General features: G+C 39.4%; 1 protein-coding gene across 7 annotated transcripts in view; it reads right to left on the reverse strand.

Annotated features, from left to right (window-relative positions):
* The window catches only part of ilrun (inflammation and lipid regulator with UBA-like and NBR1-like domains), a 100,609-nt gene that overhangs the window by 22,746 nt on the left and 51,394 nt on the right, over positions 1-26,469 (reverse strand). For 2 of the 7 annotated variants that reach the window (XM_068057071.1, XM_068057065.1), the window contains one exon: positions 25,150-25,478. In XM_068057071.1, the coding sequence (XP_067913172.1) occupies positions 25,150-25,478 (329 nt within the window). The other 5 variants (XR_010977466.1, XM_068057068.1, XM_068057070.1 and 2 more) reach the window with 5 other exon arrangements.

Genomic DNA, 26,469 nt, shown 5'->3' on the forward strand with positions numbered 1-26,469 from the left:
CCTAAACTGAACTAATAAAATAATAAACAATGCGCCAACTTTCACTCTCATACACACACACACAAATAGGTTACAGAGTGGGGAAGGTAGACTGGTTGAACTATAATTAATAAAAATAAACAGGTATACAGTCTGCGAAGTTTGGTGATTCAGCAAGCTTCCAGCTGAATTCAGTTGTTCTGAGACTTTTCATTTGAAGAGCTAAATGACTGGCTCGGTGAGTCCCTTGGAGACAACGATGCGGATGATTTCCTCCAAAGGGATTTCTGGCTGCAGACGGAATATGCAAAGGTGGTCAGTCAACAAGCAGGATTTGAAAGCTTTGAAGCTGGAATGAAGAGAGAAAAGGGACCCCCACTTAGTCTACTCATGTCAGCGTCCAGTTGCTTCTCCTCTGCTGCAGAGAAAAAAAGCCAACCAAAAACCACAGATGGGGAGGGGCTTGTCACATGACAGTCACTCAGTGATTCAAACATAGCAGTGAGCAATATTCATCTGCTTGCTGAAATGAACAGGTAGTTCCTTTAAACTTCCTGCATCTTAATTCTTGCTGGGAAATGCAGATATTTCATCTCCCTCCTCACAGTCCTTTCCAATGTAGGTTAGTGTTGCAAACTAGGTGATCATCTTAAGCTGCTAGCAGTTACCCTTTTAAATGTTCTTTTTAAGTTTCTTCAAAAAAAATATAAATTCAGATCTCGAGTTAGTGGACCAAAGAAAATTATCATTCAACAAAACACATTGGCATGACAAGACAGAGAGTAATGTAAGTTTGCTGATGATACAAAGGTAGGTAGAAAGGTAAGCTGTGGGGAGGACAGAGAGAGATGGCAAAGCGATATAGACAGGTTAAGTGAATGGACAACAAGATGGCAGATAGAGTACAATGTAGCAAAGTGTGAAGTTACTCACAATCACAAGAATAGAAAAGAATATTTTTTTTAAAAGGTGTGAAACTTGTAAGTGTTGATGTTTGAAGAGACTTGGATGTGCTTGTACAAGGAACGCAGAAAGTTAGCATGCAGGTACAGCAAGCAATTAGGCAAATAGCATGTTGACCTTTATTGCAAGGGGATTGGATTACAGTAATATTGAAGTCTTGCTGCAATTGTACAGGGTTTGGTGAGACCACATCTGGAGTCCTGTGTGCAGTTTTGGTTTCCACATTTCAGAAAGGATATACTTGTATTGGAGGCAGTACAGCAAAGGCTCATTAAATTGGCCCCTGGAATGAGGGGTTGTCCGCTTATGAGGCAGAGTAAATTGGGTCTATAATCTCTGGAGTTAAGAAGAATGAGAAGTGATCTCATTGAAACATACAAGATTCTAAATTGGCTGTATAGGGAGACAGAGATAGTTTCTGCTGGTCAGGGATCTAAAGCACAGTCTCAGGATAAGGGACCGATAATTTAGGACTGAGATGAGGAGAAATTACTTCACTCAAAGGGTTGTGAATCTTTGGAATGCTCTACCCCAGAGGGTTCGGGATGTTCCATCATTGAATATATTTAAGGCTGGAATAGACAGCTTTTGGGTATCTCAGGGAATCAAGGGATATGGTGAACAGGCAGTAAAATGGAGGTGAAGCCCAAGATCAGCCGTGATCGTACTGAACGGCAGAGCAGGCTCGATCAGCCATATGGTCTACTCCTGCTCCTCTTGTGTTCTTGTGTTAACAGGCTTTTTCAACTTCTGCTTACAGACATAGTATGTAGACAGGGAATACTATTTATGTTAATTACAATGACTTACGCTTGTGAGAAACATTCCATGTTGCTTGACAGGGGACACAGGGAACCAAAGACCAAGCAAGGGTTGAAGGCACAACAGGAGATAAGTTTGAGGAGAGTTTTGAAAAAAAGGGATATATACAGAAACAAGGAAGTTTTTGGAAAGGGAATTCCAGAATGCAACTCCATTTACTGCTAATTCCATGAATTTATTCTAACTGTTCCTTGCATTAGTATAAAAACATTTAAGTTTATTCTTCAACATCTTATCATTTTGAAATTTTATCATTTATTTGTTCGTATTTCCATTCTCTCCCACGAGCACACCATTGTCTTCGGACCCCACCACAGCCTCCATCCTTTTCCCTTGCAACTATCCAAGGCTGAACTGGACTGTTCACAACCTTGGTGTCCTTGACACAGATGGGTATCCGACCATATATGTCACCATCACTAACAATGCCTACTTCCACCTTAGTAATGTACCCAACTCCGCTCCTGCCTCAGTTCACAAGAACATACAAAATAGGAAAAGGAGTAGGCCATTCAGCCCTTTGAGTCTGCTCTGCCATTCAATACAATCATGGCTGATCTTGAATCTCAAATACACCTTCCTGCACTATCCCCATATCCCTTAATCTCCCTAATATCCAAAAATCTATCAATCTTTGACTTGAATGCACTCAATAACTGAGCATCCACAGTCCTCTGGGGCAAAGAATTCCAAAGATCAATAATGCTTTGAGCATAGACATTTCTCTTAATCTCAGTCCTTATTGGTCAATTCCTTATTCTGAGTCTGTGACCCCTTGTTCGAGGCTCCCGAGCCAGGGGGAACAGCTTCCCAGCATCTACCCTGTCAAGCCCTTTAAGAATTTTCTGTTTCAATTAGATTACCTCTCACTCTGTTAAATTCCAGGAAATATAGGCTCAGCCTCCTCAATCTCTCCTGATAAAACAATCCCTTCAAGGAATCATTTCCCTCTGAAACCCTCATCCACGCCTTTCTTACTGCCAGACTTTACTATTCTAATGCACTCCTTACCAGTCTCCCATCTTCCACTCCCCATGAACTTAGTCATCCAAAATTCTGCTGCCAGTGTCCTAACTCGCATGGAGATCCGTTCATCCATCACCGCAGTGCTCACTGACCTATATTGGCATTGCTTAAACAACAGCCTCAATTTTAAAATTCTCATCTGTGCTTGCAAATCCCTCCATTGCCACACCCCTCCCCAATTCTGTAATCTCCTCGAGCCCGACAACTCACCAAGGTAGCTGCGCTGATCCAAATCTGGCCTTTTACGCATGCCATTCTGGAGTTCAGTAAAAGCTTCATGTTACATGGAAGGCAACAAAGACATTGAGGATGACTTATTGGTGGAAAAGAACCAAAAAGAAGATATAGGAAGCTTCTGAAATCTAGCCCAGGCACCTATGAAGGTAGTGTTGTTAAGCTGAAACACCTACATCTTATTGTAAAATACATACCTCAAAACAAAGCTTCTGAAATTGAGTAAGACAGACTACCAGAAATACAAATTAAAATCAAATTAGACCCTTAATAATTGCCAATTAGCAAAGTCTTACCTTTCAGGAAGGAATCTGGCACATTGGTACTCACTTACTCAGTTAGGGATTTTACACTAAGTAAAGAGTCCATTGAAGTTAGCATATGGTTTTTCACAACTGCACACAAACTGAAGTTGAATCAAGTGACTTTGCTCGTACTCAGTGCTTTGTGTTTTACCTACTACAGAATAAAGTAGCTTACAAACCAAAATGACATATCACTGAATGTTAAAATAGTCTGCCTTCACAGAGATTAAGGAGATATGGTCAAGATGACAAGGGAGTTTCATTGTTACATTCCCAGGTCCCACTACCGATAAAGGGGCAGCGGGAGGCAACTTCCATAAAAACCTGAGGGGACCAAACCAATTGAGAAAGTCTGTTGGTGTTGTTAAAATGATAGAGACACCTGCAGGAGACTCAAATTAGAAGAGTTAAGGAGATGACAGACACTCTGTACTATGCCGCTTATAGTTAAAAAAAACTAAGCATTTCATAAGATAAAACCCCCCAAAAAACAATAACAAATTAATCACAGTTGATACAATAACATAGAATATACTCACTGCTGTCTTCTTTGGTACGATTACACAAATAATAAATTGGTGTTAAGTGCCTACACAAAAGAACATTGGCACAATAGTGGTTGGATTTTCCAGTGATTACATAGGTTATACATTGGATTATCAAACATTAGATAAGACAAAGAAAGGGGACTAGGGTCGGCAGAGCAAAAACAATTAGCATTAGAACATTACTGGCATAAAAATGAGTACATGGGGTGAAACATTGTTCATTCATGAAAAACACTGCCCAGAGGATGAGCGATTCCTCCCCCACCCACCCCCACACGTTATATGATAGAACACTAGCTGAGGTGGAGTCAGACAATGAAACCTTAAGTGCAATTCGAGGCTCGAGGCTCACCAACCGGGGCAATATAAGACACAAAAGATAAAACTGATCAGCTTCAGCAACTAGCAACTACAGCCAAAAAAAAAAGTTAGAGGTATTTGCTCTCAATCACTTACCAGAGTATGCATGAGGGACCTTCATTAGAAGGTTTCATTAAAAAGTGAAATTAAAGTGGAATCTCTATTATCCATCATAATATAGACATTTCCTCTGCTCCTCCTTGTCCCGTCACCAGCCGCACCACCCCACCCACCCCCACCACAACCACGTCCAGCCTTCCGAGTAGATAATGGAATTTGTGTGATAACCAAGGGTCTCCAAATATTGGTCTTGTACAGTGGGACAGTATCCTAGATGTGGGACTGAAGACAAGTACAAGTAACAGTCAATTTAATCTTCCTTGGCTTATGAGATCGATTTATGTCAGACAGGAGGAGCCTGGTGTTAGCAGCTGCGCAATAATTCAATGGACACATGTAAAGTTTCATCCCACAAGAAATCCAATAGGTAATTGGAGCACAGAAAACGAAGCCTCTGCTGCCGCACACTTAAAAATATAATCAGGATTCCTAATTTTTTGTAAAGAAATTTCACACCGTAAGACAAATTCAATGAACATAATGCTAACAATTCAGTTCTTTCTTTTCCACCCCCCCAGATCCTTGGCATAGGGTAGAGAAAAGACAAGTGGAAAAAAGTGATTAAATAGATGTCAGGTTCCTTTATAAGATGGTCAATCTGAGGGTTAGTCAGTCTGTTTTACACACAAATTTATTCCAAAAATTATATCAAGGGTAGCATGGTCTGAGATATGGAAACTGATTATTTTCTCACTATAGCAGGTAAATGATATAAGGAATAAGAACCATCGAACAAAGAATAAAAAATAGAGTAATATTGACAAAACTGCCACCTCGTCAGCTCCATTTCATGAAAATATCCCCTTTCTCACAAAGAGCTAATGTTTCACAAAAATCTTCTAATCCAATTAAAGAATTTATTCGAATTATACTGTTGGAGGAACTACTCTTCAATTAATTAAGCCAAGCTTAACAGTCATTCCTAACACTAATCACAAACACATGGTGACCCATTAAAAATTGTCTTAATGAAAATTACATCAGCATCCTTCCATTCTGCCAACATTTCAGAGAATCAATTAGAAGCTTTGCAGAGAATGGATTTACTTATTAATGCTTCAGGGAGTATCCCCAGAAAAAGTTTCCTTGGAAAGCTGGCTGTGGCCCAGGACATATGCAGCTTTTAGTTATGCTTGTTATGAAAACAGCCATAAAATCCAAGAGTGAAAAAGGGTAAATTTGTGCACGTTAGTTAAATTACAACTGGAGTCCCATGTGGGGTTCTAGGCACTCAATTAAGGAAAAAAAATTAAAGTCATTGATAGCATATTGTGTAGAATCACCAAGATGATGCCAAAGATAGGAACTATGATCAGTGACTTGAGAAAGGAGAACTATTTCCACTGAGAAAAGATTTAACAAATGTGGGGAGTCAGTGACAAGGGGCAGGGCCATAAATTAAAAATTTAGAAATCACCAGCAAATGAGGAGAGTTTAAAAGCAATTCCTTTACACAGTGGGTTGTTGGAGCATGGAATACATTGCCACAGGGCGTGGCTGAGGCAAAGGCCATTGCATCTTTCAAGGGAAAACTGTACAGAAATTTGAAGCAAAGGAAAATAGAAGACAATGGGCCAAATAGCTTCCTTCTACACCGTAAATCTCTTTGGTTCTATAGTTTGTAGCTCTTGGTATTACTGAACTTCAGATGTGCAGTGTGAAAAGGTGAGAAGTGTTTAGTTAAAATATCACCATGTCTCAAGCATGAATATTAAACTTTTTCTGACTGATCCAATTGCAAATGCCCCTTTTTGAGCTGCATGGATAGATTCACTTGGTTAAGAATATATAAATTAACAGGGCTAAATCAATTAAATACTTAAATATAACTAGGGTCCTGAAATGTCAACAGCATTTTGTCCTGCATGGGGAGAATCTTGCAGCCAATTGCAAGAACACTGTTCATTATGCACCATAATATATACTGTAATAAATACATGGTGATTCTATTAATAATGAGCAGGAAATAAAAGAACTAGCATCTTCTGGAATCACATGTGGCTAAAAATCATCCATCATGGATACAAAACATTCATCACAAAAAATTAGATTTTGTATTTAAAATGTTTCTGTACATGCCTACTGTACAAAAACAATTGCAAAGATGTGGTCCACTCTGAACTTAAACTGTATGAAACCTTGATCAGACCATAAAATAACTTAAAATAATCAATTACATTTTTATAATCATCATTTAAACCTTTACAACGCTGAGTTAAAACACCCAAAATATTTAGTATGAGTAAACAATCTTAAGCTTATGTAAAATTATTCACACAAGTTATAAATTGACATTTCTTTAATTTAAACCATTTCCAAGTGTTTACGTTTGGATCCAGTTCAGTGCATCAGTTATACATACATACTTCCATTTTCACAAGTCTACCAACACATACATATTCAGTGGGTTACACTTGCTTCAATTGATGGTGACTCAAGAATATCAAGCAGTTTAAAGAGTGCAGAGATATTAAAACGCGGCGCCAACAAAAAGCATGTAACCAGGTGTTCAGATTTAAATTCCATACCATTTTCAACATTTACTAGAGTTATTGTGCAATTTTAATGACAAGTTTGGAGTTTATCTTCAGGTATGTACTTTATTGTACAATTTCTTTTGACTGTTGACCACTGTAGGATAGGGAGACTAAATTTGCAACTTATTTGTCATTCATATCCTATCTTGTTGCAGAACAACATCTGGAGGTCTGTATAGTCCTTCATATTTGGTAGACTGAACTGCAGCTGTAAAAAATTAAAATGTAAATGGTGCAATGGTCAATGCTGCATACAACTTAACTAATCTGTGGGTTTTGACATTTTCTGCTGAAAATTTACGTTACTCAGGAATCTCAAATGCTGAGCCATGAAAAAAGTCCATGACCTAGATGAATAAACAGAATTGCATAAAAGATGAGCAGCATATGAAGTGAAGGGAAAATACTGCATGACAAGTTGGTAACAATTTCACTTGTTAGGGCTTGCAAATCCATAATTCAAAATCTTTAGTTTAAAACAGTCCCTTCAACTATGCAAAGACACAGACCTTCATATGTCACCCGTTGCAACTAAAACCTAGCATTTATCAGATTTTTTAAAAAAACATCTAGTCACCACCAATTTATTGATTTGGACAGTCCAAATGGCTTAGCTCCTAATAGGGTTACAGACCAAATTAGCATAGAAGTCTTCAAGATGTACTTGGCTATAGCATGCATCTTCACTAACAGCTGCCCTCATCCTCAGGTTGCAGATAATCACACCAGTTTGATGCAGTGCTCCCGTACCAATTAGGAAAATACCACTAGTGCTTCCTTCAACTTGATGTTCCTCAGTACAGTGCTTTTGGTGATAACTTTACAAAGTAGGAAATGAGACCATATTGCAAGCATTAGCATTTGATAGAATTATAAGAAAAAGAACCTCAAGAACAGTAATTATTCAATGCTGCAGAAACCATTTCATCTTTACTTTCTGTTCACAGTCTTACCTCTCCCACTCAGTTCAGTATCTTTGTTCTGCGCCCTTGAACATTCCTTTTCTTACTGCAACCCCTCCACCTCCCATGTTTTATGTTCAATGCTGTATCGTACCCAGACGTACAAGAATTTAAACGTGTTTAGAAATATAGTGAACAAACTTTGCTTAGCTCCAAAATGAAATGCATGTGTACTGTGCTTCCAACTTTGTGAACTATGGTACTGAATGTCTGAGTTACACACATTTTTGGAGAAAAACAATGGGTTTTCGAAATCCCAAGTAATAGAATGTACTGTATAAAAACTAACAGCTGGCTACACAATTATATTTTGGATTTCCCCATTATTTTTTACAATTTTCACTTCACTAAATTTCTCCCAAATACCAGAGCATTGTTGCAAAGGTGGCCTGCTCTTAGGTCTCAGCAATTTTGTAATCAGCCAGTAGGAGGCATACAGAAACAACTTGGGTGAGTGACTGGTTAACTTTTTTTCCTATAGGGGAGCCCTTACTTTCACTTTGTACCATTCATGGTCTAGATAACAGTCCATGGTCTAAATAGGATCAGAAACACACAATGTGGGGAATTCCAAGCACAAACATGTCTTTCTACTCCTTGAGGCAGAAAATATCTGCACCAAACCACTGTACAATCAGTATGCTCACCTAAAGTATTATGAACTGGCCTCTGCAACGGTACAAAATCATACCATTCTGTTTAATTATTAAGCATCTGTGGAATTACTGGCAAAGTACCATTCGCAGGTGAATATCACTGCATAGCCAATCCAATGACAAAATCTAGCTCCAAAACAGCACATTATAAGGGTGGCTGTTCTAAGACAATATTAAAAATAGTATTGCTAGTGTTGGGGACATTTGCTATGAATACATAGAACCACTGGCCAAAAAAAAATGCCAACTTTAGGAAAAATAGATTTGATAACAGGAGAGACATTTTTTCGGCTTAGACAATGTAGTTCACTAGATGGTACTGGACATCGAAAACTCATACTGGATGTAGGAGACATCAGTTGTTTCAGCACAAATAAATATGAGTAGTTGACATGTGATTTTGGATGTTTTGGTGAACATGAAATCATCCATTTAACAGATCATCCACACATAGCAAAATCCATTAGTGCACATTAATATATTTGAAATCAATTGGAGCCTAGAATAAAACATCCCCAACAAATTGAAAGTTTGCCATCAGCTGCCATCAACTGAAATTGAGAATGTGACTTCTAAAATTAGACACAAGCTTGATTAGAGACTTTTCAGTGTTAATTTAATAAACTTCATTTGTACAATATGGAAAAGTCTCCAATTGATTGTGCGGTCATAGACTGCTCCCATTCTACATTGAGTTACACTCATCTTGCACTCAATTCTACTCCACTCATGCACTCTCCATGTGGTACTCGGCAGGTTACAGAACAAACTCACACTCACACTGGAAAAATTCCAACAATTAAGATGCTTTGAACAAACGAATACAAAATAATTTTTTTTTTTACCTTTTGCTTAAACTACAGTCGCTCAGTAGGCAAAATAATTTGAACATGGCTTTGTATTTAACTACATAATTATTCTGACAATGTCATCTAAAAAATCCATTGTGTTTTTTTAAACAATTACAGCACTCTTTAATTTAGCATTCACACATGCATACATTGTTTTGAAACAAACAGCCATCATTTTTCAGTGTTGGGTCAAAGGGGGGGATGGGGCCATAGCAAAATTGCAGTGTGACACCAAGACCCACAGAGGCTGCTGGACAATGGCAATACCCGTTTTAAGACTGACCAAAAGGATAAGGGCCATGGAAACCCTGAAAAGAAAAAAAAAGAATAGTGAAAATGTTTTTCTTAGCAACAGGAACAGAATTTCATGGGAGTAGTGTGTTAGTATCTATTTCCAGTTAGTTTAAAGTAGGGCTGTAACGAAGCCTCAAGTATGGACGTGATTTTAGATCGGTTTAAAAGCAAAATATCAATCTCCCAAGTTCTTATTCAGACTTCCATTTCTGTCCTCACTCTTTCATCCTCCCTCTTTCTCCCTCCACCTCTCCCCTTCCATTCATAATTGATAAGACAGAAGAAAAAGCCAACTAAAAAAATGTTGAAATCTCAATTTGGAGGCTTCAGTTCAAGTCCCAGGTTCAAGTGACCTGAAGCTTCGTTATTTTTCCAGGGCCAATTTTGGCAGGCTCAGTTACATGACTTTGGGGTGGCCTGGAAAATTCTTCCATTGTCTGCAGAATTGAGAATCCTAATGAACAACATCTGGGAAGAGAAACTACTTAATTGCCCAAATCAGTCACAAAAAATCCTAATCATTAATTCAGAAAGCCGATGATGCTCAAAAGTATTTTTTAAAAGGCTTCGTTACCGCTCTAGCCTGAAACAATTACTGCATATCCATGCAACCGTCTGTTCTACTAACCCATGGAGTCAGACAAATGAGGTTCTGAATTACATAACAAAAGTCTACCACTTTATTTCCATCATCACAACAGGAAGTTAGAACAGCCTCTTAGGCTGAAAGGAAAAGAAATATAAAGGGAGTTGTAGGCAAGTGACACAGTGATACAAGCTTGTTGGAGCTCCAAAGCACTGCAGGCCAGAATCATGTTGCCACAAGGTGAAGCTCTATTCTCAACTGTGCCATCATGAATAGTGGAAGCTGTTACTTCCTCACAGGTGAGTCAAAACAAAAATCAGAGTGTCAGTTGACTTGTGCCACTTTGGCATGTCATCTAGAAAACAACTATGCAGCATGAATGGCAAAGGCTAGAGTGAAGGTCTCCAACCCATCCCCCATGCAATGTAAGACAACATGAAAAGGGATGGGGGGGTGGGGGGAGGGGGGTGAGGCTGGTGAGGAGGAAAAACATAGTTTCCATTAACTTTCAGGTGTATATTCGATTCCTAACTCGACCTTCTACTCTGGACCAGAAAAACTGGTGACACTGCACCAGTCACATGATGTAGGATTCTTCTGGTCCAAATTCACATCCCTATGCACATCTCAAAGTACTCTTTACAACCTTCACTGCTCAATGGCCAAATAATATACACACCTGCTAACAACTCAAAGAAGCTTTATCTATTAAAATGATGCTTTATATTTACTATAAAAAAATATGGCTGGCAGAGATACAAGGCAGTAATATATGAGTTACTGTGAAAACTGAAGTTTCACTCACAGGTTTATGTTATTAGAAACCCTCCATTTGATTTCTGCCTTGTATCTCGCTGCCAGTCATCCATCACCCCACAGAACTGAGGCCATTCCAACTTCCTAATTGGATGTGGTGGCATTTGTGTAATCAACATTTCTCTGTGGCATTCTGTAAAGTCAAGCACACACAAAATTATGGTTCAAAGACACAAAAGAAAAAGAAAAAATTCGAATAAAAATTCACCTTAAAAAAATACACAGAAATGAGTGCTGGACTAGGAATTTCACAATCCCAACAGCCAGATTTAAAATATTTTATTTTATATAGTTGACCCTCACAGATGCCTACTAAATTTAGTTGTATTAATAGCTCCTAGAGCCCAGCCATCAATCTCACACTGTACTTACCCAGCCATATTAATCCTTTTCCAAACTCAAGTGCAAAATTTCTATCCAAATATGACTGGCACTTTTTTGGAGATCATTAAAGAATCAGATGTCCAAGTAGAACATTATCAATGACTTGACTATTTCAGTAGGCATTGATATTTTGTTTGTAGTCATGTCATGGGGTGGGGAAAGTCAACCACCAACTAAAGTAAATTGCAGTGAACATCTTTCAAAGTAAAACATTTGATACAGAATTATAATCTTTATTGCCTGACGAGAAAAAATTCCTCAAAATGGAATAATGGGACTTCCATCTTACCCAAGATTAAGTGTCTTTGGAAGCCTCCATCTCCTCAAAAAACTCAAAAATGTTGTTGCCTCCCATCACCACAGAATATATGCTTCATGTCACATATTCTGAAAACAGAAGGAAAAGCAGCAATATTGAGCTGCAATGCCTCACAATGTGCAACAAGCACAGTATTAAGCTTATCATTCCTTCAGCCTTGCTAGTGTGCTTTTCACAGTTTACAATTATGTACGAGTATAGAGAGAAGTATTCAATAAACAGTGCTCTCAAAATACGTAGTTATATACCCTACACTTTGCCCACACCCACTTCACAAAGCAATTCAAATAAAAGTGCCATGCTTCTACCAATGCATTCAGACTCTCGGGAAAGCAGACAGCTGAATCTGTTAGGCACAGAAAATAGATTTCAAACAATTCCAGCTTTATGACATGATTCCTGAAGATGGCACAGTTCCTACTGTTCACAGAATGCACTTAACAAAAGAAATGCTTGCAACTGTTCACTCAATCTAGCAATTCTTAAATCATCATAAATAACTCCATCAACTACAACTGATTATACAGCTTCACACCTTACAGTACACACCACTGATCCATGTCAACTTTTCACGACACCACAAATTTGGTAGTTTTGGATCTGAGTTTAAATATGTTCAATTCCTCATGTAAACAACCATTCACTTATCAGAGATTGTAAACATTACTGCAGAATTAATAAATTTGTCAGATTTTAAGAAAAGCTCCCTCATAGCTTAGTTAAAACAGGCCATGTGTAACTCAGTCACAGACTAGAGAGAAGAGTACAGTTTTGATTCCCAGTCTGTTAGCCAATCTTAGCCTGGGTGGCAGTGGGGCACAACAATTGGCCTCAGCTGGAAAGAGGGAAATCAAAAGGTTCACGCTCTTATCAGTAGCCAATGGCTCCTGCTGGAAATTACATGCGTGGGGACAGGATTGGTTGAGCCGTGATGTCTCCGTAGTTCAAGAGCCTGCCAACAATAACTGTCAGGTCTGTTGCATAAGGAACAGCCCTTTGGGTGAAGAATGAGAGCATGACTGCCATCCATGAAACTGTAGGTCAATGGCAGTCAATTCCTTTAGAAGACGGAAAGATTTGGCAAAAACCCTGGACAAAAAAAATCAAAGCATCAATAAAGCTTGCAAAAATTCCATGTGAAAGATGTGCTTATGAGAACTGTAGCTGTAAGCATGCCTACTTCAGTTGGAAAACCTTACCCCCTCCTTCCCTTTTAAGGCAGCAGGAGAAAGGGGGAACAGAGGGATAAGAACAGGTAAGAATTCAAAAACACAAAAGGGAGTGGTCATTCGTGTTTACTTAAAGAAATTATAGGTCAAGATTGCAATTAGTCTTATTCTAGTCATTTTATTATTACCAGAAATATAAGGAACCTTTATGAGACTGTCCAAAAATATATGTCCTAGAATGGCTTGACAAGTATGGGAGAAGATAAATTTTCTTGATATGATCCAGAGGAACTTTAGAAAAAAAAATTTAAAATTACTAATTATAAAATGAGGGGAGGAGTAAATATTTTTACCCACATCCCAGTACTAATCTAATTGCACCTCTGGTCAGCTTATTAAGTCACTTCTCCAAGCTTATGTGGGTCAGGTTTAAGCATACAATACAAGATAAATAATTCAACAAAATAGCTCAGATTTTTAAGTTTTGTAGAATTGTGACCTTCATTTGTCATTAAAAAAAATTCAGATTAATTGAATAGGTTCTGTTCCTTCAAAAGAAAGTTCAGAAAATTGTCTAAGATGTGCGCTAGCTGAACAAATGTACTTTCAATGCTTTTAGTTATCTGCAGAGTTACTGTAAACATTCAGCTCTCTACTTAGCTGAAGTACACAAAACATGCTAATAGTTTCAACTAACTAGTCTAATACCAACTGAAAAAAGAGGTCTCTGTCCAAGTGCCCTGTTTATATGGTCCCTCCATTTTTCAAGCTTCCGGCTCTCTTGCACACATTTTAATGACACATCTTCATAACAGTGGTAAGCTGCCAAACAAAGCATCAGTTTATGCACAAAATTAACAGAATTACAGCTTTATTCAAGTTGGATAAAAATATGAAAAAACCTAAGCACCAGGCTTATTCTGCATTATGAAGAAAAAAAATGCATATACATACCACCTTTCACATTCTCAGGAGATCCCAAAGTGTGTCACAGCCAATGGATTATTTTTCAAGTATATCACGATTGTGTCAGCAAACACAGTAGCTAATTTACACATAATAACGTTTAACAAACACCAAGTGAATGAATAGCCAGATAAACTGTTTTGATGCTATTGGTTGAGAAAAATGTTGGCCAGGACACTGGAAGAACATCCCTCCTTATCTAATATCATGGGATTTTTATATCCACCTGAACAGGCAGGTGGAGCCTTGGCTTAAATGTTTATCTGAAAGAGGGCATCTGCGACATTGTTGAATTCCCTCCGTAATGACGTAGTAACAAGTGCGTTTGAAATAATAGTGATAACAGTGGTGGCTCATGGGCACCTGCAAGGTATGCCTGGGACGAATCAACAGCCTAAAAATGTTTACTTTACCTCCTTTCCTCAGGTAACTTGCCAGATGAGAATTCTATTTCTTCCTGATTTTCAATCAGAAGGGTATAAGTGAGAGACAAAGTTATTGTTTATCCCATCAGAAAATCAGATATGCCTTTAACACACTAAATTTTAAAAAAATTGACTGACTATTCTCAAATTGAACAATGCTTTGTTTGTAAGCTTCATCATTGTATTAGAGCATGGAGAAAGCAGCAGCTTTAATCCATATTGAGAATTCTAATTTATTAGACTGACAAGCACATCAACAATAGCATATTCTTGGAGTTGTAGACGATAAAAAGGTGTAACATGTATACAATGATGCAGTCTGGGAGTTTGCTACTTGCATGAAATACTTTACTTAGGGACCTAAAAGATGTTGCAGAACTCAAGCCCCAAGCTTCCGAGGGGAAAGACAAAGACATATCAAACACAAAAAAAAATACAATAGGCAAGTTAAAAAGGATTGGGTTTATTTCTGCATGTTTTGTGTTTATATTACAAATTTCATTTTTAGCACAACGCCTTCTGGTTACTGAAAAAATTAGATGGCAGGCAAAGGGACTCAAAAAGTTATAGATCGAAGCCCCATTCTAGGACTTGAGCACCCAATCTAGGCTAATGCTTTAGCACAATACCAAGTGTTGCATTGTCAGATGTGCCTAATGAGATGTCAGATTGAGGCCCTATCTGTTCAGGTACACATAAAAGGTCCCACGGTACTATTAGAAGAAAGCAATTTTCCTCGTATCCTGGCCAACTCAACCAACGCTATCAAGTTAAGATTAAATGGTTACTTCCCTCATTTGCTGCTGATGAGACCACAGTGCAAGAAAAATGGCTGCTACAATAGCCTAAGTAGCAGTAACTACCTTTCAGAAGCAATCTTTTGGGACATCCTGAAAACATCAAAAGGTGCAAGTTCTTTCATTAATAGTAAACTGGTAAAATGGCTCAGTATGATGCTCAGAAAACTGAAGAGATGTTTATTATAGAATAAGTCTATTAGAAGCTTCAAGATTTCTGACATATCTACGACAAAATATGCAAAGCTTTCTGGGTACCAGAATTTGTTGGAAGTCAGAAGCTACAGGTTGAGAAACAGTATTAGTGTCAAGGGAACAGGAATTTGGTATTTAAATTTGGAACCCAAACCAAGAGCAATGGCTCTATCAGTACACATGTAGTTTACTGCAGAGCTATATAGATCAGCAAAGTTCCAGCTTCAATTCCTGCTCTGTAGTTAGGGTCAGATGATCTCTGCAGTCAGAGGTAAGGGGCAGATCTCAGCGTCCCTGGACGTTTTTGGCGGCGGTGGTGGGGGCGAGGGGGAGAGACAGGAAAAAAAAAGGGGAAGAAATAAATCACTAATACAAAAATAAAATATTGCAGATGCTGCAAATCTGAAATAAAAAAAGAAAATGCTGGAAATGCTCAGCAGGTCTGGCAGCATCTGTGGAGAGATAAAGAGTTAATGTTTCAGGTTGATGACCTTTCATCAGAAATAAGACATCGTATGTTCCCATTCTTCGTTGCTATCCAGTTGCCCCTACTGGCAAGCATGTCCATGCTGATAAAGGACACATTTCTGTTCGGCCATGGTACACCTCTCCCCGCCCCCATCATTGACATCATCAGGCTATACAACCTTCATAGTCTAGGTTTACACATAAAAACCGTCATTTACGCCAACACATCACCACTTACAGGACAGATGGCGAGACAAATGGTGCCTTTCTTTGAGTGAATTTGAACAAAGTACTTTCCCATTTTATCTCCATGAGGGGGAAAAAATGTACAACTTTGAACGTGGTGTAATTATATCAACCAGTAAGTAGTGGAGTGCCCCAAGGATCAGTGCTAAGGCCGCAGCTATTTACAATCGATATTAATTACTTAGATGAAAAGACAGTAATGTATCCAAGTTTGCTGATGATACAAAGGTAGATGGAAAGGTGAGCTGTGGGGAGGACACAGAGAGGCTGCAAAGAGATATAGACAGGTTAAATGAGTGGGCAACAATATGGCAGATGGAGTATAATGTTGGAGTGTGCAAAGTTATTCACTTTGGTCATAAGAATAGAAAAGCAGAAGTTTTTTTTTAAAAAGGAGTGAAACTTGCAACTGTTGATGTTCAAAGAGACTTGGGGTGCTTGTACAACGAAAGCAGAAAGTTAACATGCAGGTACAGAAAGCAATTAGGAAGGCAAATGGCATGTTGGCCGTTACTACAAGGGGATTGCAGTACAGGAATAAGGAAGTCTTGCTACAACTGTACAGGGTTTTGATGTGGTTAGAACTGGAGTACTGTATGCAGTTTTGGTCTCCACATTTAAGAAAAGATATACTTGCACTGGAGGCGGTACTGCGAAGGTTCACTAAATCGATCCCTGGGATGAGGGGTTTGTCCTGATGAGGAGAGGCTCAGTAAACTGGGCCTATATTCTCTGGAGTTTAGAAGAATGAGTGGCAATCTCATTGAAACATACAAAATTCTGAAGGGGCTGGATAGAGTAGACAGATTGTTTCCACTGACTGGTGAATCTAAAACATGGGAGCACAGTCTTGGGATAAGGGGCTGATCATTTAGGACTGAGATGAGGAGAAATTACTTCACTCAAAGGGTTGTGAATCTTTGGAATTCTCTACCTCAGAAGGTTGTGGATGCTCCATCGTTGAATACATTCAAGGCTGGGATATGCAGTTTTTTGGTCTCTCAGGGTATCAAGGGATATGGCGAGCGGGCGGGAAATAGAGTTGAATCTTATCAGCCATGATAGTTTTAAATGGTGCAGCAGGCTTGATGGGCCATAAGGTCTACTCCTGCTCCTATTGCTTGTGTTGTGTCTCAGCACAGGAGGCTGGTCAAAGTAATGTTAAAAATCACTACTCAAGGTCTTCCATTTATTGAAAGCTGTAATTGACCAGTGCTTTAAAATTCTCTGAGAGAAAATAATGAATAAACTGAATGGATAAAAGATAAAGCTCCCTTTAAAAATAATTGGTTGATCATATTACTTCTTTACAAATTTATAGGTCACAAAAGCCCATGCAACAGTACATGAAATTCCAAAACTGTATTTGACAAAGCTTACAAAATCAAACATTTTACACATGGCAAGGAAAGAGGAAAAAACTGCCAACAACCCTCTAAATGGCACATTTATCAAAATCTTTAGTTCATTATCCCAGAAGATCAGCGCCAGATTTTGCTGTCAAAATAACAGTGAGGCTAGTGGCGCAGCAACTTCAGGGGAAGAGCTGTTAAATACCAATATCTAAAAGTTGTTGGAGTCGTGTTGCTCTGCCATTAGTTTCGCAACAGCAGTATTGCTGTCTGTCCTACCATTGGCAGGCATTAAATATCATGAAGTTGATGTATTTGTATGGTAGACACAAGCTAAGCTCACCACACAAAGTTAAGTCTCGTCATTTCAAGCGCAAGCACTCTCAACGACGCAACACTTATTAATTACTGCCAATTAACTTCTCTGGGATGGAAAATTAACTATTATAAGTGTGGAGTCGGAGTCCTTCAAGTATTAATTGTTGTTGAAGATTTATTAAGTGTCAAATTTAAAATAATTTTTTTTGTCTCTTCTCTCACTTAGTCCAATCTTTCTTTCCCTCTTGCTTTATCTTTCTGTACTTGATTTGACATTGAATTCTTCTCGTTTTTGTTTATTTCTCAATCTAATGGTTAAGGAGATCTAGTTCATTGCCCTGTTCACTCTGATGCCAGATGCCGTTTCCCTCGCTGCGCCATTAAGCAATTTAATGGGCAAAAATTTGAAAAGCTGAAGAGTGCAGAGGTGTCTAATGGCAGACACGTTAGCTGCCCAGCTACAGAAAAATCCGGCCATTTAATTCGCAAATAATCAGCACTGCAGACTTGAACATATTCATTAATGCTCCCACTCCAGATCAAGTGTAACACACATCAGATACAAGGAACAGTGTTGACTAAGTTTCACCAAAAATGTGCTTTAACTTGAAATTTAGAAGAGCACTCATACTACACCAGTGTCAACTAGAGCATGGCTACCCAACCCAAACCTCCAACCAGAACCGACGACATGTGTCAGGTTCGGGTTGGGTCGGGTCTCTATTCCGGGTCTGGCACTCAGGCTCCGGTCGGGTTGAGCCGAGTCGGACACAGTGCTCTCGGAGAGAAAAACTTCAAAATTTGAACAGCCAGGACGTCAAGTCGGGAAACGTGCATCCGGACTCCGCACTATCTTCGGGGAGCAAGTGAACATCTCCAATCCATGCAAGGTACAGCACAACCTCTTTGATACAATCAACTTCATTCCGGTAGTTGGGTCGAGTCGGTGCGGGGAAAAAAAAATCAGAGGACTCAGGCCGGGTCAGATGTAATTCTGTCGGGTCCGGGTCGGGTTTCAATTGCATACCCGAGCAGGCCTTTAGTGTCAACACCACCCATGTCAAGTGCTCTATTCTCCACTGCTGTCAACTTCAGGGCTTTGGATACCAGGAAACAGTAATAATGTTTAACATGGGGAATTTTTGTGTAATGGCTAAGTGCCCACCAGATACTGAATTAGAACGCTCCAGCACATTTAGTATGGAACTAATATAGTCATATAATTCACATCAAGGAGTAAGTGGTTTAAAAACAAAACGGTGTTCAACATTATTAGCACTTCATACTTCTCTTAGCCCCAAAATGAGACAACTTGAATTTATATAGCGCCTTTAACGGAGAAAAATGTCCCAAGACACTTCACAGAAGCATAGTGATTCAAAAATTGACATTAAAGAGATACAGAGGGAGACTGTAAATTTGGTCAAAGAACTGGGTTTTAAGAAGTCTTTTAAGACTTTTACAGGAGGAGATACAGGTGAAATGGCGGAGAGGTATATGGAGGGAATTTCAGAGCTTCGGCCTTGGATAGCTAGTGGCAAGCCTGTCAATGGTGGGGTGAAGGAGTGGAGGTTACACCAGAGGCCAGAGTTGGAAAAGTGCAAAGTTCTGAGGGCAAGGTTCAGTGAGGCAGTGGCCAGGGAGAGACTGGAATCAGTGGCAAGGGAATGAAGTTTATGCTGGGTGGAGGGGCGAGGGAAAGGGCGAAAACAATGGTTCAGTCCTCTCATACTTAATTGAAGGAAATTGGGACTCACGCTGGACAAGCTGAAAACAGAGGCAATGGAGTGGGTCAAGAAAGGTGGTGGTGAAATACAGCTGGATGTTGTCAGCGTACATATGGATGTGACATTGTGTCTCCAGATTACGTCATTGAGGAGTAGCACATAAACAAGAAATAGGGAGCCTAGAATGGAGGCAATAGTGCAGAAATGGGAAAAGAAGCCATTGCAGGAGGTTCTCTGGCTATGACTGCACAGATAATACGGAAGCAGTTGACGACAGTCCCATTCAACTGAATAATGGAAGAGAGGTGTGATCAATCGTGTCAAAGATTGCAGAGTGGTCAAAAGGACAAGAAGTGCACAAACAATTACAGATGATACCATTTGTGACTTTGATTATGGCCATTTCAGTGCTGTGGCAGGGGTGAAAACCTGATTTGAGAGATTCATGGAAACATGGAGTTGTGGGCAAGTTGGGAGAGTGATTAATATATTCAAGGACTCTAAACAGGAATGAAAGATTGAAGATAGAATGGTAGTTTGCAAGAACAAGAGGGGTCAAGGGTGGGTTTTTTTGAGGAGGGACGTCAGACGGCAGTTTTGAAAGGGAGGGAGACAGTACTTGAGGGGGAAACATTTGCAATGTCAGCTAGCATGGGGCCTGAGAAGGATGGCTGAATGGTCAGCAATTTAGTTGCAACACGGTTGAGACAGCAGGAGGTTGACAACATGAGCTCTGTGACGCAATAAGGGAGACATGAGAGAAAGAAGCAGGTTCAGAGCTCGGGCAAGGAAAACCTTCGGGAAAATAGTGTGACCATGAATATGGGCAAGAGAGTTTATATGGAAAGAAATGTTAAGGAAGGAGGAAAAGACTTAGGAGAGAGGCCAAGTTGCGATGCAGGTTGAAATCACTGAGGATAAGGAGGCACTCAGTGCAAAGATGATGGGGAGTAAGGAATGAGGATATCCTGATGAGAAACCTGGGTGGGTGGGAGAGAACAAGGATTTTTTTTTATATAAAGAGAGTGAGATGGGTGGAAAATGCGAAGTGTTCAAATGGAGACGGTACCAGGAGGAGTGGATGAGACCAAGGTGAGATTTAACGATAAGGACCACGCTGCAACACGGACAGTATGCACACAGCAGGTAGCGGAAACTATAGCCAGGTGGGGAGGCTTCAGTATGGGGGGAAATTGTTGACAGCCATGAATCATGTTTCTCTTAATGACATGATTTCAATGCAATCATCCATAAGGCTGTGGACAGTAAGGCCATAATTTGAATGGAAGAGCATTCTGGAGGAAACTGCAGAGAGGCAGTAATTGTTGATCTGCTGGCACAGTTCAAGGGGTCAGCTGTGGGTTGAGTGATTGAGACAGGAAGGATGACGAGATTGGGCACCAGAAGATTGCAGCTGGGATAGCTGCTCTAAAAGGAGGCAACAAGTGGCTCGATGGGACCTTTGGAGAATGCTGACAGAGGGGAGCTGTGGTCTTATTCAAGAAGTATTCAAGCCTGTGGCAGTGACTGGATAGTGAGAAGGAATAATCATGGTCTGGGGCAGTAATTTCGGGGGCTGGTGGGGTGGGTGCCGCAAATTGTTAGATTGGGGAGAAATGAGAGGTGATATAACTGGGTGACAGAGGAGAGGAAGGCAGGAAAGAAGATCCCAACAGGGGTAAAAAGGGGGAAATAAATCGGCTTGGGTCTGAGGAGTAACCAAATATGTTTGTGAATGGACAATGTTCCCTTTAAGGCATGCTTGTGCACAGCAATCTGGAATGTACCACACATTGAAATAAAGAGGCCACTCACAACTTCATGGAAGAGCAGTGACGTTTAAAATGCAAGTTGCCCATGGACAAAAAAGTAGCACTCAGGAGTTTTTAGCCCGCCAATACAAATTTAGAGCTAGCACTGAGCAGAGTAATGAAAAATTAATCAAAATTAGCACAATAATCATTTCCTCAGAACGGACATCAATAAATTCCTTCAATCCTGTTAACTAGCTCCTCCCTTTTGAAAAATTCTAGCTTCAGGCCAATTCCTCAAGGGACTGGGCACAGTACATAGTGAGAAGTTTATTTTGAAGAACTTCTAAGTAGAGTTTTACCATTGCTCATTCCCTAGAGCCCAGGATGCTTTGCTACAATTCACCATTTTCTTCCCATGCACTCCCATCTCCAACTGGGAACTGAGCAAGTGAAGATCACAGGCAGAACCTTACATACCGTTACACTCTGGTGCAGCACACAAAGCAACATACTACGTCACCTCATGAAGCATAAAATAGTATCGAGGGAAAGCAATTAGCAGCAATAGATCAGAACGACTTATGTCACATCAAAATTGTAGTTGATCGCTTTGAATTAAAAAGGCAATGATTGCTGTAAGTAGATTGTCACAATTTTTCATGTACAACTTTTTTTTGTATTTCAGTGACCTCTTTATTAATTGATCTACAATTAGGCCATTCTAAGCACGGAGGTCTTCTAACTGTTTGGCTTTCAAGTTTATGAAAGTGGCCCAAGACTCACAACGTAAACCACCTGAGCAGAGAAAGGGAAATCAGAAAGGGAAAAAAAAGGCCTTAAAGGGTTTCATTGTAGCTACTGCCAATATCAGTGTTGAAACCCAAGATGGTAAACTAATGATACTCTTCTTCTCTTCTCCCCAGCCCTGAAACCATTTGGCGAATCCCTTACGTCTTTCATGCTGATTAGAACGAGACCTTCATGGAGTATTTCTTGTCTTAAAAAGGCTGGTTGTTTATCATCAATAGGATTGTGTTCAATTAATTATGCATTCTTACAAACTTGTCACTTCAGGTGTGTTGAACCCAGCCTCTGACAGGATTTGGTCCTGCAATTATAGGAGGTAGAAGTTTATCACATTCTCACCAATGCAAGTTCCCTTTATTAAATAGAATACATTAAATTGTTTAACAAAACACCCATTGGTGTTACTTCCACTACAGCTGTCAAGTGAATTAAATATGCAGCATCCAATGTCAGTTATACTTAGAACATCTGGCAACATCAGCAAAACATTGGTGACTTAAAACAGTTACATCAGAAATATTCTTGAGCTGGAAAAACTGATCAGAGGTCAAAGCAAGACTAATCAGTCGAGAAACACTTAGACGACTCAGGTACGGGGATTTAGGACTCATAGGTTCTCCTAGAAACTGAAATGCTGCCTTGGAAAATTGAAAAGATTTCCCTGTTCTTTTGCCAATTAGCTTCCAAACACCACATCACAGCAAGGAGTTAAGGAGTATACGGTTATGTAGAAACAGAATTTGGTGAGAAGTTAATCTCACTCTTCAATTTTGGTTCAGTTGGTCTAATCAAAAAAAACTTATACTAAACTGGTATCCTCAAAATGATTTAGCCCAAGGACAAACAAACCCATTTAGTGTCACAGACTTTCTTGCAGTACACTCACATTGGCAGTTTTCATATTCAAAATAGACACTTACCACAGACGATCAAGAACTTGCACTGGAAATGTAAGCACTTCACCAGCCCGACACCAAAAGTATAAAAACAAAAACTACAGTCCCCCATCTAATATAGTACTTGGAAACCAAAGCTCATCGCTTAGCAACTGGACAGTTAAAGTGAATTCAGTTCCCTACATTCTACAGCACTGGTATATCACCATACAAAAATAAGGCACAATCCTAATCTATCATTTTTCTCAATTAATTCAAAAATATTTCAAGTTGCAGCATATACTAATCCAGTTAATATTATTTTAAACCTTTCCCAACACATTCCTATATCATACCATCTTTATTATTGGAGTTGTCCTCCTTTCAAACAACAAGATCATAAAGATAATCTTTCTAACAAGGCCCTCACTAGAAGATAACTTTTGTTTCACTCAGACAGCTTTGCAGAGGGTCATTTAAATGCTGTTGATACAACTAGTAAATATTTCAGCTATGTGCTGGAGTACTTCTGTGCATGAAAAATGTATTAAAGGCTCTCCCAAATTATCTTTGTGCATCATTTGAGCAAATGAATGCCACTGGGTACTCAAGAGTTGTCTCTGCAAAATATCATGTGCACTGCCTGTTCAGACTTCTACTTTAATCATTTTGATGGAGCAGGGCAGAAATGAAAGATGGGTTTTTGTTTCCTTATTCTGATTTCTTTTCAAAATCAAAATCATAAAGCTCAATTTTGTGAAGGACTTTTTTTCTTAACTCCCCTCAACACTCCTGTCCTGACTAGTGGAGATTCACAGTGGAATATGGCTCCCTGAGCACCAGCAGTCCTCTGGTACCTATTTCCAAAATAACCTGTGTAAACCCGGTCATCTGAAAACACCATCAGCAGAAGGGGTCCCAATCCTTGTCAAGTCTCTCACTTACACTTGATGGATTATTAATTGTGTTTCAGGGACAGGAACCCCAAGAAACTTGTTCCTTCCTTATCTGAGAAGGCAGCTAATGGTAGGATCCACTTTGACTCACCATTGCCCCAGCTAAAACTGGCTAATAGCACAGACCAGGAATTCAACCTGGGACCTTCGTACTGTTTTCAAACTGTTTACTGAAGCCTCCCTCCTGTCCAACGTAACTATGAGGCATTCAGAGTCGAAGAGAGGGAAAAAAACCTCTGATTAAAAGTAGAATTTCCAAATATTTTTCATATCTAATAATGGGTAAGCTAAGTATGTGTTTACCCAGTTTATAAAACTTGCATTTCAGGATTATACTGATTCTGGGCTTCACACAACCAGCAGACAGCTGTACTTCAAAAAAAAACATTTTAGTGTAGCCAGAAATGGAAGTCAGATCCCCAGCTGAAGGATCACAAGCAACTGACAGACCAACTCACTTGCACTAATTCAGGACCACACATCGCACTATGCTCTATCTTAAGGCAAGGAAAAAAGTCCTGGTTGCCCGATACTGGACAAGTATGAATATTCAAGACAGAGGATTCAGCTACAGACAGTGTACCACACTCCTGACTGAGAAAGCAATAGGAACCGGGCAGATTAAGAAAGAAAACAGATAAGATACCAAACTAGAAAAAGACAGTTAAGAATCAAAACAGTGAAACTTAAAATGAATTATAAAACAAAGCTCAGATTTTTCATTTTATTTACAGAACACTATTAACATACATTTGTGTTCTTCAGCCTCTGTAAGCATTCAAATACTCTTATGAAGCTAAGGATGCAAAATGTAGTTCATCTCCCAGTGTCAAGAAAACTGCACTCAAAAGGATTTTATGTCAAATTCCAGGTCACAGGAAAGTCAACCATCTATATTTGTTGTTGTCCAGGGGCAAATAGGAGAGAACAGAAAGCTTACCAGTACAGTGCATCATTACATTCCAAGATAAAACGGATGAAATTTTCACTCTCACGAATGGCGAGAGTACTTTGAATTGGGTAGTTCAACTTCAATTTTACAACACAAAATGAGAAAGACTCCCTTCAAATTTTAACACAACCTCACTAATCCAGCAATCGCTTCTGAAGTTAAGGTTTACTTGCATCAAGAGTTAACAAAAAGATGGTAAGGCTCCTATTCCATCTGGCCTGCAGAATGACCTGAGCTGGGGATCTTCAATGGTGCATCAAGGAATAAAATGGGAAAAGGTTCTCTCCCAACACTATCATCCCTCAACTTCATGAGCTCACTCACACATGCATATAAAAAATAGAAAAAGGGACAAACAAAATAAATCATTCTGTGTTTACCTGACTGTAAGTCACCACTGATAAGTTGCTAGAGTGACTGTTAGGGGAGATATTTACAGAGTTCTGCGACAGTCCATTTTGATCTTGTTCATTTTGGTCTTCAGTTGGGCCCCATGCATTTTTACTGATGGGATTTGTACTTTGGCCCCCGGGGTCCTTCACATTGTTGTCTTCAGATTGCCTGTTTTTCTGTGGTGATGCGAAAGGGTTAAAATTGCCTTCAATCTTGCGACAGGGTTGTGAAGAAAATTCTGTTTCAAATGAAGAAAGCTGCTGCGTAACTCCTAAAAGGCCTCCGATTTCAACACTCAGAATCACCCAAATCACATCTGAGAGTAACACAAAAGCATGGAATTATGATTAGCATGGCAATAATGACAGAGCTGAATTTTTGTTTGTAAAAGTTTCTAATAACCATAGAATCGAGTACAGCTTACATTTAAATATTTTCCACCTCATGTAAACAATTTTCTTTGGCAATCTATATATATATATATATACACAGTTGAGCTTCCAATTAAGATCATAAATGTTGTATACATTTGAATTGCAAAATATCTTTCCTTCTCCAACTTCTATTGCCCTGAGAAAATGATTGTTTGGAAAGGGGGCAGGAAAAAGGAAGGAATAAGGACAGCCAGTGATGCAAATACTGAGTCAGGTAGCATTTGTAAAGAAAGGAAAGATGATTCTAAAGGGCTATGCCTGAAATGGCAAAAGTTTTCCTTTCAGATTTCCAAATTTTGCATTATTTTGTTTTAAGAATAATAAATCTGCTTTCCTTTGCTGCCAATTTGCTGCTATTTTCCTTAAAAAGGCAGACTTGAACTCACAACATTTGGCCTTCCAAGCCCTGTCCAAGGAGGTCATCTTTGATGATGGCAAGATTATTTGCCGATGAATGAACATCACAGCCAAATTCAGTCCTACCTTAAATCGGATAGAGATACACCTACTTTCAGCAAAGGGAGGAGCACAGTCATTAAATTGCAATCAGGGCTTCAGCCATGTCCCCTTCGCAGTCCCCCCACCCCGCCAACGGTTTTGCCAATAAACAATTACATCAAATATGGGATCTTGCCACCACAGACCAGAGATCAAACCAGTTTTCATCCTGCTCAGTACCCACTGAGGTATTAGGCAGGCAAGATATCCGCCTCAAAAGAATTTTCCATCATCATCCCATGTCATGCACAAGGGCTAATTAGAAATGCCCAGTTGACCTGCCCCGAAGCCTCAAATGTCATTCTGTAATGTCATTCACTTAGAAGGTGTATAGGCACAGACAGATGACTCTCATCTCAGTGTTTCCTTACTGTG

The sequence above is a fragment of the Heterodontus francisci genome, chromosome 25, assembly GCF_036365525.1.
Source record: "Heterodontus francisci isolate sHetFra1 chromosome 25, sHetFra1.hap1, whole genome shotgun sequence".
Classification (NCBI taxonomy): Eukaryota; Metazoa; Chordata; class Chondrichthyes; order Heterodontiformes; family Heterodontidae; genus Heterodontus; species Heterodontus francisci.